This window comes from Lissotriton vulgaris, chromosome 2_1, assembly GCF_964263255.1.
Source record: "Lissotriton vulgaris chromosome 2_1, aLisVul1.2, whole genome shotgun sequence".
Lineage (NCBI taxonomy): Eukaryota > Metazoa > Chordata > Amphibia > Caudata > Salamandridae > Lissotriton > Lissotriton vulgaris.
The window spans coordinates 1,471,918,801-1,471,934,948 of record NC_141687.1 but is presented as its reverse complement, the minus strand read 5'-3'; the positions used below and the strand labels follow the sequence as shown (position 1 = coordinate 1,471,934,948).

Sequence of the window (16,148 nt, the reverse complement as noted above, 5' to 3'; positions counted from 1 at the left end):
GGCACTTAATTGTCAACTCCAGTACTTACGACTGCTGACACAACGGTAGCGCTGTTTGTAGAATTTAGAGCTGAGGAAACAGTTGTTTTTAATGTATATTGAATCAATAAACAACTAATACCTGTCGACCAGGCAATTTAATAGCTTTGGGAGCATTGAGCAGCCAGAATTGTCACCCTTGTAGCAGGATGGTGGTTGCTAGTTCTGTAGGTATTGTCATAGGCAGCGCTGGCAGTTGCAATTGGTGGCGCAAGCTGCGGTGATCTCCTGGCAAGGGCCCTGGCACTTAAATGTTTACAAATTAAGCACTGCTGATTGGGCCCCTGCTCTGTCGGAGGCGGTGCCACCTGGGCGCATAGCTGGGGTAGGTGACCCATGAAACTACTGGAGGCCAGCTTTCCTATGCTTGCCCCCATTTCCACTGGCAAGTCCTGTTTGAGGAAAAGAAAAGGTGCACTCCTACAACTTCAGTCACGGGGATCTCACACCAGGGGGCGCTACACAACACAACTTTCAAGGCATGCTTGCAGTGGTGGTATGCATTGCATGAACTCTGGAAGGGGCGCTTTAAGAACGTCTTGCACAAGACCACACAGGGTGTTGGTGGTATTGGTGGAAAGAGCCCTAAAACCACGCCAGACCTGACGTAATATGTGGACTTATTTTCCTGTTACGAGTAGTCCTAACTACTGGCAGGATGTATTACAACTAAAACTGGTGGGTGCAGCTTCTTAAGTCGGCTTTTCGATTTTTGTTCCCCTGTTATTAATGATGGTTTTTTTTGCTGACGCGTTCGGTAATCTGATCCCTAAAGCGCAGGTTTGGTTCCCTCGTGACAGTCTGTGGTTGGGTATTCTTGGAAACTGATGCTTTTGCTTGCCTGTGGTTGGAGCCACAAATCGCAGTGATATAAGAGAAAGCGGGGCTGGTCCGGCTCCTGTTAGACACCGGCTGGGAAGCCGGGCTGCTGCCAAGAGCCCGGACTCCGATGCAGGCAGGTGAAACCAGTCTGCAGCATGCCGGAAGGAAGGCCCCTTGATTGACAGGTACCTTTTCAAAAGTTCAGACCATTGCAGCAGCGTTTGTGAGTAATTGTGGAGGAAAATAAGTGTAGCAAGTGGCATTAGAGGCTGCTCCTGCTGGTCTTCTTGCTACCTCGTTTTATTTTTCAGGGTCTTGAAGACCGCGTTAAGAACAGATTAAAAATAGGAGGCAGTGCCCAGTTTTGACTTCCCACTTCCCTGAATTTCCCCTGGCATTGTAGCTCCATATAAGGCTGTTTGTGCGGGTTGGGGTGTGCAGGGTCTGCTTGCGAGCGCACGGGGCTAACGCGGTGATGTCATCAGGGGCAGTTGCTGTGTGATGTCACGTCCACTACCTCTAGCATTTTGGTCTGTTGATGTCCGTGTGAGTAAGATTACAATCCATTCATATTTGTTTGTGATGCATATTTGTTGAGGTTGATAGTGTAACCAGGCATTTCGTCAGTGTGTCACTACAAGGTTCACTCAAATGATGTGGCAGAGGAGGACTGAATTACGCACATGATTAAATTAAGCTTAACGAAATAATAAATTAAGCTGCATAATGCGGTATATTTTGTGTTGGCATTACCTCATTATTTAGGCATGTTTTTACAAAGGTTAACACTATCTGGGCAAGTGTTACACCTCATTACTACCACTTTGGGATAAAGCAACAGAAAGGTGATCAGTCAACTTTTATGAAGGGCCCTCCACTGCGTGGCAACACGTGTTGCAATATTTTTTGTAACTTTGGATCTGTTTGCGCCAGAAACGCATTTTTTTATTGAAATCTGCAAATTATGTAGCAGATGGTGTATTATGTGGCAAATGCCATATAATCCATAAATATGCAGAAAAATCTGCTGTAGCGAATTCGCATATTTCTAGTTGACCTGGTTATTACTATATCCAAATATTCTAGAAATGGCTGCAGACAACCACAGAGGGGGACTGAGTCAATGTCGGATGTTTTAACAACTTTGGTTATCCAACAATTCTTCTTCGTTACACAGATGAAATATCACATACACTTACTTACTTTTTTATAGTTTGTTAGGTTGTCTAAGCACCATTTGTTATTTACTGGGGAGTAAATGTTATTGATGTAAGAGCTCCTGGGCTTGCTCTGCTGCCTGGCACAGCATCTAGAGGACTCAGTGTGTGGTGGAGGTTGGCTGTGCATTGACTGTTTGCAAGCTACAGTGCTCATTTTGTGTCAGATGTCGTGTAAGGATATGGGCCTAGATGTCTAATGTCAACTGAAAGTGTTTAGTTGGCATGTGAGGTGATTGGTTGGTGTGCTGCCAATGGGATGTCCAACCCTGTCGACAAAATATTGCATCTGCATGATGGCCGGTGTCTTTCGTGAAGTCGGTGTGGGTCCCAGCACCAGTTTACTTTTGGAGTGCTTTTAGCCACGGGTGAATTCCACCACAAGTCTCCACCTGTAACAGAGCTGGGGACCACGTGGCTTGTGATTGAAGGGGTTCCAATCCAATTTGGACACTGCTAGCTCCTTCTCTGTATTCTAGAACAGCAGTGGAAGCCTTGGATGCGCCATTTTGCTCTTTATATGTGTGACGAGTGGCGGGCTGGTTTTGCATTTGTCACCCCGAGTGGGATGGGTATGCTCAGACGTGAGTCCCATGCTCTCCACACCACTGGAGTCAAGCTATCCTGGCTGAAGACGGCTGATAGCCAGAAACCGGTCCTAGGATGTTTGATTCCAGTCCAGGAAAGACATGGCTTGGCAGTTCGGGCTGGACTGTTCCCATGAGGCACAGGGTCAAGGCTGATTTGCATATGGCCATGTCTGAACTGGGGTGGTGTGGAGTGCAAAAAAACGATGGATTTAGGCCCAGATCTCTGTACTGGGGTGAATGTATGACATTGTTCTGCATTCTGTCCATCAACTGTTGTTTTTGCGAGTGGCGGGCCTGCGGCACACTTTGCTGGGCTTTTATCTGTGGGCTGATTTCTCCCTCGTGCAGCTAGCAAGGCCTCCTCTGCTTTGGCTTATGATTCCATATGCTGGGGGCACTGGGGTTCAGCTAATGTGCTGTTAAACCATGTTTTATTTCCTCTTCTTATGAGAAGAAATTGTGGGACGTGAATTTGTGACTTTTAAATAAATATCTTAACATTTTTAAACTGTTACATTGTAAACAAACAAATGTTCATTTTGTCTTTTACCTTCTTTCTTCTAGATCCATTTTTCGCCCTGACCTCTTTCGTATATTATTTTATCTAAATAGCACTCCTATCTGTTCCGAGATAAGATAAAGGGGGTTTATTTATCTACAGAGTGTACGCCAGGCTGTATAACAATTACTGCCTTCCTGCTCACTTAATCAAACAGAACCCTTTGTTAATTGTATTTTGCGCTGGTGTTGTCTTACTCTCGCTTTTATTGAGCAGCTTAAAAATACGAAGTAATTCAACTCGGAGGTTCACACCATGTGGAGGTAATTCTCGGGGAAATAAAGTTTATCAAAACTGGAAGACAGACTTCGAGACCCAACTGCACAAGCCACTATCTTTTTTTTGCAGCACGTTTATTGCATACATTTGCAGTTGAGGGTTTGACAATAATACATATGCTGGTCGCGCAAGGCCCTGGATTTCTTTTTCCGGTATATTTTTGTAAGGAAAATGTTTAATTTCACACAGCAAAGCAGAAAAAGTTGTGTGCAAAGTAAGCAAGTTGCAGATATGCATTAATTTTGCTGCAAAGCGAGTTTGCTCCATATTATAAATCCCACTCTGCGCTGTTACCAGGTTACTTCTAGTATTTAAATATATCTCCAAAGTTTGCATCATTGGCAGGAAATAGCGGTTTCTGCTTGAATAAAGGGTGATTCGTATTCAACTCTTTTGCAAAAATGTACATTTTGAAATATTACTAGATGTGAAACGTAAGCCGGAAAATTCAAATTTCACAATACCTCCGTGGGTGTGTTTCTTTTCAACCATTATTCCTGAAACATATCCTTGTCTGTCGTCATGCTGAAACTAGCACTCACTTGTGCAAACAGCCTAAACTTCGTCATTTTGGGACTCCCCTTTATCAGTAGCAGTGACCATGTTCATACAAACCTGGCCAGATCACACAAACTTTGTACCCTTGCTTTGCTGTTTTTTATCGATGTTTGCTCAAACCGACCAGTGCAAAAGTGACTTTCATACAAACTGGGCAAAACCAAAGGGGATGATGGACGGAGTGTTGAACATTGCAAGCACTCACCCCCAGTCAACTGATCTGGGTTTAATCCATCATCATTCTTTAGCTCACCCCCCCCACCCCAGTTCAGACATGGCAATATGCAAATCAGTCTGACCCTGTGCCTCATGGGAACAGTCCAGCCTGAACTGCCAAGCCATGTCTTCCCTGGACCGGAAACAAGCATACAGGGACCAGTTTTTACAACTCCTAAAAGATGAGGAAAAATATAATCAGGAAATAATGCATGTTTCATATTTTAATGGCACGCTAACATGTCTAGAGTTTAAAGATTATAAATTGAATCAACAGACTCGAGACACATACATATAGCAGATGAAGTCCTTAAACTTCGTTCATAGTTCACATGGCAGCAAAAGTATTTAACAAATGAAAGAAATAGGCAGACTGGAACCAGTGGAAAGAACACAGAATGCATTGTTAGCCTGTATATTTTTAGGTCTCGCCCAGCGATGTATTGCATGCGCCGCTCGCTTGCGAAATCTATTGTTGTCGGTTTTGCTTCGGAAGCGGGGTGGAAGCTCCACCCATGCTTTTCATTGGTGCGAGTCAAAAATGTGCGCTTTTGATTGGAAAGGAGGCATGTTTGTCTCCTGTCTGCCGTGCCTGCCTGGACAGGAGATGTGCACGCGTACCGCACGTCTTTTGCTTGCGGCTTTACAGCACAACATGTGCGCAGTTACGGAGCAGCACTTCTTTTAGAGAAAGTAAGGTAATGTTGAGCCCCGTTTCTTGTCCGTGACCCCAGTGGTTACTGGCTCCTAGTGCTGGTTCAGGTAACTCGTGACCTGTTTAAAGTGCAGCGGTGTGGATTTTGTGTTACCTCTGCTCGTCTCCACACTGCAGCCTTTGACGCATCGTTTTTAAGGTGAAAGCAGCTGAAACAAGACCCCATAGACCTTGTACCAAGGCAGTGGGGTCACAGTCTGTCTCTGGTTGGAAGCAAGCTGCTGAGCCACAAACAACGAGGCGAGGCGCGTGCACCACCCTGGTGGTGAGATACCATGTGTAAGTATATGCTTTCACATACTCTTGTATTCGGTGCCATTTTGGGCCAGAGACAGTGGCGTGGTCTGTGAAATGTAGCGAGAGGTCTTACGTAGCGAGTGTGTGGAGTTTGGAAGGCACTTTCAGTCCCAGCCACGTTCCTCCTTACCCCACAAGCATCTCAGAAGCCACGTTAAGTGCATAGTACCGTCTCTCACTCTCTCTTTCTGCCTGCTTCTCCATTTAGGTCTCTCGTGCTCTCTCTCTCTCTTCCTCTCGCCCTCTGTTCTCTCCTCCCTCTCACCATCTTCTTCTCTCCTTGCTTCTTTATGTCTCGTTTTTCTCCCCACATATATTGTCTGCCCCTTTCTCTCTCAATCCCTCACATCGTTTTTCCCCCCACATATATTGCCTGCCCCTTTCTCTCTCAATCCCTCACATCGTTTTTCTCCCCACATATATTGTCTGCCCCTTTCTCTCTCAATCCCTCACATCTGTCTCTTTTCTCGCTCTCTCACCATCTGTCTCTCCCTCAGACTCTTTCTCACTCTTTACCCCTCTGCCTCTCTCTACCCCTTCCTGTTCCCGCCCCTCTGGCACATACTCCATCTTACTTTCTCCCTCTTTCCCCCACCCCCCTCTCATTGTTGTGTTGTTTCTGCTGTCACATTGGTAAACACATACATTAGTAAAAGCATACATTATGAAACAACATCTCTTTTCTACAAAGGTTCAGTTTGAAGTGCAGAAACCTTTCAAAACCGTCCTCCCGCCTTGTCAGGCGTGAGCTAGAACAAGTTATTAAACTTCTCAGAGCAGCGGCTACTGGAGAGGCAAGGATCACAGTGGCCTCAGATTCCTTCATACGACGCAAGGGTTAGAGTTTGAAAACTGTCAGTGAATAAGTCCCTCCACCACCTCACTTGTCCTAGAATGAACCCTTTCGCCCCCTCTTTATGTTTTACAGACATCAACAATGCAATCAGTCTCACCTTTGGGGGCCTTATAAGTATTTAGAGAGAGGATAAACACTCTCATCTGGCAAACAGGCTCGTGCCCAAGAGCTGAAACGGCCTGCGGAAATAGGGACCACATGTTTCCTCTGTTGGCAGGAGTGAGTGCACTAGGAGAGGGGCGGGAGCGGCAGTGTAGCTCAATAAGTGCAGATCGGAGGGGTCAGGTGGTTAAACAGGGTGAAGCAGGGAACCAAGACAATCACTACTACTGCCTAAACGTTCTCTGTCCATTAAACCGTGCTGAGGACAAACTTCGTCCGGACTGTTTTTGTACTAAATATCGCTCGCAGCTACTTAAACTCACCTGCTGTTCTCCCTTTCTTTCTCGCTCCATTTCCTTCCTCTTGCTTACTTTAACATCCTCTCTTCTTTCGCTCACAGTCTTTTCCTTTTGCTTCTTACTGGCTCCCTGTCCGATTCGATTCTGACCTTTGCACCTGTGCTCTGATACTCTTTCCCTCCGTCCCTCTCTGCCCTAATATCATCTTCTCTCCACATCTTTCCAACTCTACCTCCTTTCGCTACTCACTACTCTTCCACTTCGCATTGTCATTCTTTTTAGCCTCCCTCTGCTTCTTTGCTGTTTGGTCCACCTTTCACAATCCCACTTCTGTTCTCCCTCCTCTTCAATACCCTTTCTCTGTAATTTCTTCAATTTCTACTCCATATTCTGTTCTTCCTTTCTTAACTTTCACTCTTTTTTTCCCTCAGTTCACTGCCCTTCTCTGCCAAGAGGTAGTATTCTGTACCTCAGTCAATACATTTTCCTGCCTGGGTGTTTCATACACAGAGTTTGGCAAATAAATGTATGCTCTAGTGAACCATATTTATTCGTGTGTGCGTGTGTGTGTGTGTGTGTGTGTGTGTGTGTGCTCTGAAGATACACCACCCTGGGCTAGGACAAATGGGGGTGGGGGGGCATATGGGGGTAAATCCCTTTAACCCTATGGGCGTTGCACACCTGTTAATGTGAATGGTAGGCTGAGGGAAATCATGGCAAATATTTGTGGAATACTGAGAACATTAAGTTCGAGGGAGTTGTGGGGCTTTAGTTCTTGGTGGTGTGGTGATTGTTTCTGTGTAGTAGTGAAGCAATCAATGTTTGGTTCGGCGAGGAATCCGTAAAATGTGGTTGCATTTAGACGCAGTTCAATTAAACGGACTGTGCCTGAAAGCTTTTGTATTGTATGCTGTATTCATAAAGCGCAACTTATCACCCAACGGGTATCTTGGCGCTTTTAATGCGTATATTGTCATTAATTGGTAGCTACTTAGTAGAGTTTTATTTCCTGGTGTGTTCTGGATATCTGATTTAATTACATTTGTGTTTGTAATTGAGTATGCAGTATATACATTTCATGTTGGAGTGTTGTGGATATTTCTATGGTTTTATCATTGGAAATGTGGGTCTTCATGTTTTATAACCACAGGTATCAATATTAGGGTTGGTATTTGTTAATGTTCTAGATTGTGTGCTTGATTTGTGTACATCTGGCCTGTCAGTTGGCTTACTACTCTGTTTGTTGATGGGTTGTTGTACCTGATAATAAAGACTTTCTACTGCTCTTAAGTTCTTTGCTCACGCGTGTGTATATTCTTTTTATTGCAGTTCAGAGGAATGTCGAAAGGAGACATGGCAAAGCCACTCTTGAGTACCAAGAATAACAAAAACGATGACACTTCTATAGATTCTCTTGGAACAGCAGTCGGGATCCTTGGAAGCGGAGACTATGCACGTTCTCTCGCCACACGTCTTGTGTGTTCTGGGTTTCAGGTCGTTGTTGGAAGTCGCAATCCAAAGCGCAATGCAAATTTATTTCCTGCGTCAGCGGAAGTCACTTCTCAGGATGAAGCTGTGAAGAAAGCGGATATTGTTTTCGTGGCTTTGTTCAAGGAACATTATTCCACTTTGCGTGATCTGACCACTGTGCTGGAGGGTAAAATTCTGGTAGATGTTAGCAACGCAACTGAAATTAACAATCACGGCAAATCCAATGCTGAGTATTTGGCGTCCCTCTTCCCAGGAAGCACTGTGGTCAAAGGATTCAATGTGATATCCGCATGGGCTCTGCAGTCTGGCCCTCAAGATGGAAATAAGCAGGTAATATTTGTTTACATTAAATGCAGTATATAATGTAACTATAAGGCACTCCAGTCTTAGAAACTAGTCCCCTGCCTTGATCTGAAATACTGCTACTTTCCAGTCTCAATGACGCAATATAACTGAAGGAAAATGTACAACTGTGGACTGAGAACCCAAAGCAGCCCTGACACCTTCCTCGGACCAGCCCTTGGTGAAGATCTGTCTGGCCCCTGGAGGCTGAAAACACCTGCTTGCTGCTTTTGTTACTGGGAGCCGATATTGCAGCACCACGCGCAAAACGTGCAACCAGGAACAAAACTGGCCCCACCGCTGCAAACAGCCCCCACCTTTCCAGCCTCCCAGGGAAATGCCCGGTCCAGCCAGTCCAGCCAGGCTGATCAGTGTCTCTCTAGATTTCCCTCCCTCCCCTCTGGATCTAGCAGGGAGATCTCAGGCCAGGTTCCTCTAGCCCTGCACAGTGCCCCCTGGAGTTCAGAGCCCCCGGCCACAGGGAGGAGGAGGAGGGGGGGGGGCGGGAAGCAGCGGAGACAAATGTTATGCTACTGTCTGGGATCTGGGGAAAGTGATAGAGGCATCAGGAGCAGCTCTGGGCTTTCAATCCCGGCATCAGAGGGCTCTAGCCCGCCAGGAAAATGCCCAGTGAAATAAAAGGTATGATGGCTCTATTGGAACAATTCTAGTGCCTAAATAGGTAACCAAAATCTATGTTTGTATTTTCAGAATTGGATTCAAATATGCAACAGAATCTTATGCCAGTGATGGTCATCACACTTTCGTGGAAAGTGCGCTCTACCTGGCAATAAAAACTGGCTGTAATAATGCTGCTTCACTCCAGAATGTCCCATTCAAGTCAAGTCAAAGACATCTTTTATTTAGACCATAGTCTTTAAACAAATAGCAATGTCCCATTCTTTTTTGTTGCAGCTTAGCCTTTCCTGCAGTGCTCAGTCGGAGTTCACGCCTTAAATCCCATTCTTTGCAGATACTCTAAGCGAAAGCGCACACTTAAGTTCATGGTGGCGTCTCATCTTAAGTCTCATGTGGAGTGTTTTTAGCCTTCTGACTCCTTGCAATTATATAGTGATTCTGTTAATAGTCATTCTAGGAAGAATTAATATTGAGATATTTGCCATTCCTTTTTGTTTTCTCACTTTCAGGTCCGAACACGACAAACTTGGATTGTATGCAGTTATCTCATGATAATGTCCTCAGTTATGTTATGTGAATTTGTAAAGCGTGCTAGCACCCTGGAGGGTATTCTGGCTCTCGGATATTAATGATAAAGTAAAGTCATGTTTCTATGAACCAGTCTGATTGCAGGTCATGTTTATCGCTACTTGAGGTCAAAACTAGGTGTGCTGGCTTTGGATGTAGACATCTGATATCTTGGGCCGAGGGAAAACATTAGAGCGATATCTGTAGGAAGGTAACATTAGCTGTCTATGTGCTGTTGATAAAGAAAGAAAGGAGTTTGGCAGAGTACTTAGAGATAGTTATACATTAAAAGAAGGTTTCGATTGGCAAGGGGAAACGGCAAACTGATCTGCAGTCACCCTTGGATACCCTGTATGCCTCATTGTTTTTGATGAGTTAATAGCAAAAAAAGACAATTGTCGACTCAGTCCTGATTGTTTTGATTCCTGGTAGAGGCCAGAGCGACCACAAAAACAAATTAAGCTAGTTATCAAAAGTAATGAAAAGGGATACACATTATGACCAAGTAGAAAAAAAAACAGTTTTTGTGCCAGTGATGTTTCTAATACTACTTTGTTAGAAATGGGATTTCTGGTTGGCCAGGGCATGTACCTAAGCCAGGCAGAAACCACCACTCTAGTCAGGATACGGGAGTTACACTCTGAAGATAACCCCTGCTCACCCCCTTGGCAGCTTGGCACGAGCAGTCAGGCTTATCCCAGGGGCAATGTGTAAAGCGTGTGCGCAACACACTCCTACAGCAGCGACACACTAGGCACACCACAAAAGAAACTCCACACAAGGTTATATAAAAAATAGCCTTTGTATTACTCATACAACACATTAGAGCGTAATCCCAAATGTACACTGTGCCACCTGGCACTAGGTATCACTTTACAGTGGATTATATACACTGCAGGTCCAATCGGGCCACTGTTATACCATTAGAACACACAAGTGATGAAAATCATTGACAACCAGTAATCACTGGTAACAGTGCACTTAGCAACACAACATCTTAGGCATACATCCTAATCATCAGCATTTTTTAGTAGAGCATATTACCCATCAAACCCATCTTAGGCGTAAACTGTGCAGCAGGTTATGCATACACATCCTTACCGTGCGACTAAGCACGTACCCCGAGCACACTGGGGGCTTTGGCCACTGCATTCCTGTGCTTGGATCAGGCCACCGCGTAGACCGCCTCACTCAGGGAAGCATCCTTATTCCCTACAATAAAGAAAATGCCTCAGTTGGCGGGGAGACCTCACGTGGTCCCCCGCATCTCCAACTGACACAAGGCTCAGCTGCCGTCCAGGTTATTGGAATCCCCAGAGGTACCTACCTACCCAGCACCTTCATTCCCCCTTGGTCTCTCCTATAAGACTGGCTGCCCTTCGTGGCCTGCCTCTCCCTCTAACAAGTGGGGGGGGGGGGAAGCAGGAGGCTGCAGAAGGAAGCCCGCGAGGCTCCAAATCTATCCTGCGGCCCTGGGAGGCTCCGTCGTTCCAGCTGGCCCTGCCTTCAGCCAGGACCAGGAAACCAGCAGGGCTCTCCACTTCCCCATGGAAGTCCCGCCTGGGATCAGGTCTCTTCAGAATGACTTCCTCACTCAGCCACTCGTGGTCACGGGCCCGCACCCGGTCATGTGCCTTCCAACATTGCCTGACTTCCGGTTTGGCGGCACGACTGCTCCGGTTGCTGCCTGTTGAAGAGCACTTTCTCCTGGCACCAAAATGTGGGGTAGGCTCCCACTCTCCTTCTGGCGTCACCAGGCAATCCCGGCCAGGGATTCCTAAGATTTGGTGCTTCCTCACAGCCTGGGGCCACATAGTAGAGCCCCGGCTGCCAATAAATGGAAACGCGACAGGGGACACCGCCGGGAGCGGGAGAGCGCTTCCCACGACTTCTCTCCCCTCTGTGCTTAGACCCTAAAAGAGAGGGAGGCGCTTTCCATGCTGCACATGCCGTCTGTTGAGACAGCGGTAACTCTACAGGAGCAGTGCCCCGTATGTGCTCGCTCGACTCAAGAGAGTGTCACCAAATGCTAATCCAGTTGGATTGCTCTTGCTAGGATTTAATTGTCACCAAGCTCACTGAATAATTTACCATTCCTGTGTCTGCGACCTGGAAATTTTAGCAAATATAGTGAATCGTCTGTTTTTTTTGAGACATGCTTGACCAGCTCTATGGGTCAATTGTAATTCTCCTTTCACCGTCCTGAAAATGGTCTAACGGACTCGTATGCCATCAAGACCGAAACGTTGACAAGCTCATCTATTTTCTTCAGTGATTTACTCTATCAGGAGTTGTTTTCTGCTTTTCCAGATTCTTTTTCTGTGTTCATAAATTTGATATAGATGCCCAGACTAATGATTTGAAGATTACAATTTTTTTATATATGATTTGCCTGCCTCTGTCATTGTGTCTTTTGTTACCACATTCTGTACCCCACTTTTCTGTTTACCTACATTAAATGAACAAAAAACTCAGAAATAAACACCTGTGTTTGAAATTGTTCATTACATGTTAATTTTTATATAAATGAGTTAACTGATGTTTTGATTTTTCAAAGGTTAGTAAATAATTGGGGCTTAACTATGGAGTAATTTTCTGAATCAGTATAAATGAGTACTCTAAATAAAATCCCTTATAGGCACAGTTACCTATTATTACTTATAATTCCTAAGCCTCCAAGGGTAGATTGGGTTTCCCACTGTCTTTCGTATTGCAGGGTATAAAGCGCTCTTCTCCTTACCAGGCACTACGGCTTCTGAGTGCTGCAGGGCAGGCTCCCCTAAGCCCTGAAGGGAACAGTTCAAGCACTCACCATGGGCAGGGCCCCCAAGTCCGGAGGGGCAGAGCTGGTCCCAGGCAAGCCAGCTCACAGGGTCCTCTAGCAGAAGGGAAGTCCTCCGTGGCGGTTCCTCCTGGTGCCCAGCAGCCCTCTTCACAGCTCCAAGCATGCATCAATAAAAACATGGGGTAATAGCCCCAGTACTTATACCATGTCAGTCTTTGTTCTTCCCTGGCACAGGGCTTGGGACCCGGTTCAAACCAGTTCTGGGGGGCACTAACAAGTGCACAACAGTCCCCATTGACCGTGTAGGTCCTGGGGCCTGACATACCACAGGGGGACTGAGCCAGCATTGTACAAGGCAGGCACAGATCTATTCAGGGTCAGGGGCTACTCCTTCCACTACTCCAAAGGCAGATGAGGCCCATCCAGCCTAGCGCTGACTCACCCAGCCCCTCTGGAGCCACTGCACCTCCCAGTCTGTCACTCCATAGACTGACATGCAATACACAACAGGCAGGCACAAAGACACATAGCGCACAGAAATGCCAACTTCTGATAGTGGCATTTCTAAAATAGTGATAATAAATCTGTGCACACCATTACGCAGTATTTATTACCACTATTCCAAACATAAAACTTGTTCATGCTGCTCCTCTCGTATCCAGAATTACCACTTAAACACATCTCCGGGAATCCCCAATGCATTCCTATGAGAGGACAGCCTTACAGTATTGAGAAACCAAAATGGCAGTTTGTCACTACCAGAACATGCCACACAGTTCAGGCACATTTCCTACCTTTTACCTTCATTGCACCCTGCCCATAGGGCTAGCTAGGGTCTACCTTAGGGGTGTCGGATATGTAGTAAAAGGGGAGTCACAGACGTGGCAACCACTCTACGTGCCATGTCACAGCAGCAGTAAACTGTGCATGCAGGCCCTGCAATGGCAGAGGTCTGAGACAGGTTTGAAAGGCTACTTTGGTGGGTGGCGCAAGCAGCGCTACAAGCCCACCAGTAGCATTTAATTTACTGGCCCCGGGTATCTGAGATACCACTTTACAAGGGACTGATTGGTCTACACATTTGGCGTATTAAATATACCTATCTTACCACGTTTACCATCAAGAGCACATGCACTGAACTCTGGACAGCCGTGATAAAGTGCTCAGAGTGCTAAAACCACCAACACCAGGTCAGAAAAAATACCGAAAGGGAGGCAAAAAGTTCAGGGATGACCCTGCAAAAAGGGCCAAGTCCAACATACTTTCTGTCACATTTAACACTAAAATGAGCTTTAGTACAATAATGGTCCACATTAGGCCAGCATTGGACCTTTGAGAGTGAATTTTTGGGTTTTTCAAGAGGAATCCTAATATTTTAAGATGGCATTGGAGGGTGCTCTCTTTTTATTTTTTGTTGAATTTGGCAAACTTATTGGTTCTTTCATGCTGTCACAAAGTTGGAGATGCAGTGGTGCCATGTTAAATACTATGTTCGCACCTGCCCCAAGAGTACATTTTTGCCAATAGTGTGTATGTGTTCTTGAGCACTGTCATCTTTAATATGTTTGTCAAAGAATATATGTGATTTTTCAAAGAAAGCTATGGTGCATGAGAAGGTAGGGTGTCAATATACTGTGGTCAGAATATCGTCTGATATTAGTTTCTTGTCCTAAATATCGCTCACCAAATATCACCCATTTTGAGTTAATAAAAAAAACTACACCCAATGGGATGTTCTCGTAAACCATATTTAGAAAATGATCTTTATGACAGACACTATTAGATTGTGATATTCCTACATACATTAACTGGGAATGTAGCACTGAATCCTAGGATAGTTACCAGCACTGATATACAATCAATAGTCCTACTTTTAATCTTTTTGTAACTTTTATTTACCATGTTTTTCATGTCTCCGTGCCACATGCCGCCAATTGTCTTGTAAAATATTATCATTCTTGCCTATAGTGCTCTGCCATTTACTTCATCCCATTGGAATTGAAAAACACTTTTAGATCTGTCATTTAAGATGTTTTCACTAGAAGTATATCACAGTCTTAATTATAATCCACCCTTTACTGTAACTATGAATGTGGTGTAAGCAGTACTAAGTAGTACTAATCTGCCATTTTCTTTCTCCATGTTTTACAAAACATGTTAAATTCTCTTGCTTGGTGTCCCCACAAACGTAATACAACCCCCAACCTCAAAATACTTTGAAAGTTAAACGAATAACGGCTGTGCTGCACCTTCCCGTGATCTTTTCAGTGCCTATTTTGTGCTCAACTGCACCACATCAGTTCTTTTTTTTCCCACCAACTAAGAATTTGGGGGCAGCTTCCTTGTTTACGATTTGTGAGTTTGGAGCCTTTCTTAGACTGCGGAACACAGGAGATTCCTCCCAGTGCTAATGTCCATATAGTCTCTTCTAATTTACATTGGAATCTTACTAGGCATATGCCATTTCCTCTTGTATATTGACTTCCACCTAAGATTTTGGGCCAAAGAGCCTCTGAGTCCACTAACCCATTTGTGGCCACTTCTTGTCCACAAAAAGATTGATGACCATTACTGATCTTTCGGACCTTCAGGAAATCGAAAGTGAAAATTGTCTCTAAGAGCGAAACCACACCACATTTATGAGCACAGTCCATTGGTTCGAAAGCTGATGACTCGAGGGAGCCAGTTCAAATGTAGACAACCTTTGCCATATTACTTTTGATCAACTTTGTTGTGCTGGTTACACCAAGGTTAACACAAGTCATGGGCGGCACCGCTTTGTCCTTAAAATAGATTCAGCTTCTATGTTTACACCACAGGATATGCCCCCATTTCGTACTTGACCTACATTCCTCTCAAAATCACATTAGCAAGATATTGTGGCTGGATTTAGATTTTGGTATCCAACATATTCCTCCTAAGCAGCCTTGTATAGCGCTGCCTGGATAACCACCCCTGTTGCAGTAGACCGGTTCTTCAGTTAATGCCTCTCCAGTCAGTATATTATCATGGTTTATTCCTCCCACCCTCCTGCAAGAGTTGCTGGTGCAGCAGTTAAATCTTACTCTAGGTAATACGAGCTGTGGTACTTAAGAATACAAGACTATCTGACCGGTTCTAGGGTATTATGCCAGCTCATTAGTCCAGTAGCAAAGATTTAAAAGCAATACTACAAAAACAAGCATAAACACTTACGCTCTCAGAGCACTTATGGTGACTCAACTCCTATTGAGTCAGAGCCTACCAGTCCTTATTTCTTTAGGTATTGATGTAGAGAGCGGGTACTGAGTAAGGCTGTCTGAAATGTCTCTCATCCCTCCTTTAGTGTATAGGCATACATCTTGTTGTCTTTCCCTAAACAGTGTAGATTTGAAAGAATCCTTATCAGCACACTAATTCCACTTAGCTTGGAAATTTAGCAATTGCACGATCTAGCAATGTAATGCAAAATTGAAACAAATCAGATTTTTCTATAGTTACGTGCAAAATGTATTGCACGTGGTTGCATTCAGGTCCCTGGATTTTTGGTTCAGACTATGGACCAATGACTCTCCACTGTTTTTACGTGAATCGGTTGCGGAGATCATTTCATTAGACCCCAAAGGGAAAATATCCTGGTTCAAAAAGGTCAAGAACTGGTTATACAGTCTGGGGAGGCCTGAGCTATGGACTAACCCTAAAGTGATGGCAAAAAAAAAATCCAGCCTAAAGGAAAGGTATTGGGACTGCATTATTAACCAGCGGTTATGCCGTGCCCATGTTGGTGCGTTAACAA

The 16,148-nt window shown here is 44.9% G+C and overlaps 1 protein-coding gene across 5 annotated transcripts in view; it reads left to right on the top strand.

Annotated features, from left to right (window-relative positions):
- The window catches only part of STEAP3 (STEAP3 metalloreductase), an 84,608-nt gene that overhangs the window by 46,210 nt on the left and 22,250 nt on the right, over positions 1 to 16,148 (top strand). For 3 of the 5 annotated variants that reach the window (XM_086957347.1, XM_086957345.1, XM_086957348.1), the window contains exon 2: positions 7,879 to 8,370. In XM_086957347.1, the coding sequence (XP_086813473.1) occupies positions 7,888 to 8,370 (483 nt within the window). In that variant the 5' untranslated portion in view covers positions 7,879 to 7,887. Of the gene's footprint in view, positions 1 to 924; positions 1,047 to 5,134; positions 5,275 to 7,878; positions 8,371 to 16,148 lie in introns of those variants that run through there. The other 2 variants (XM_086957349.1, XM_086957350.1) reach the window with 2 other exon arrangements.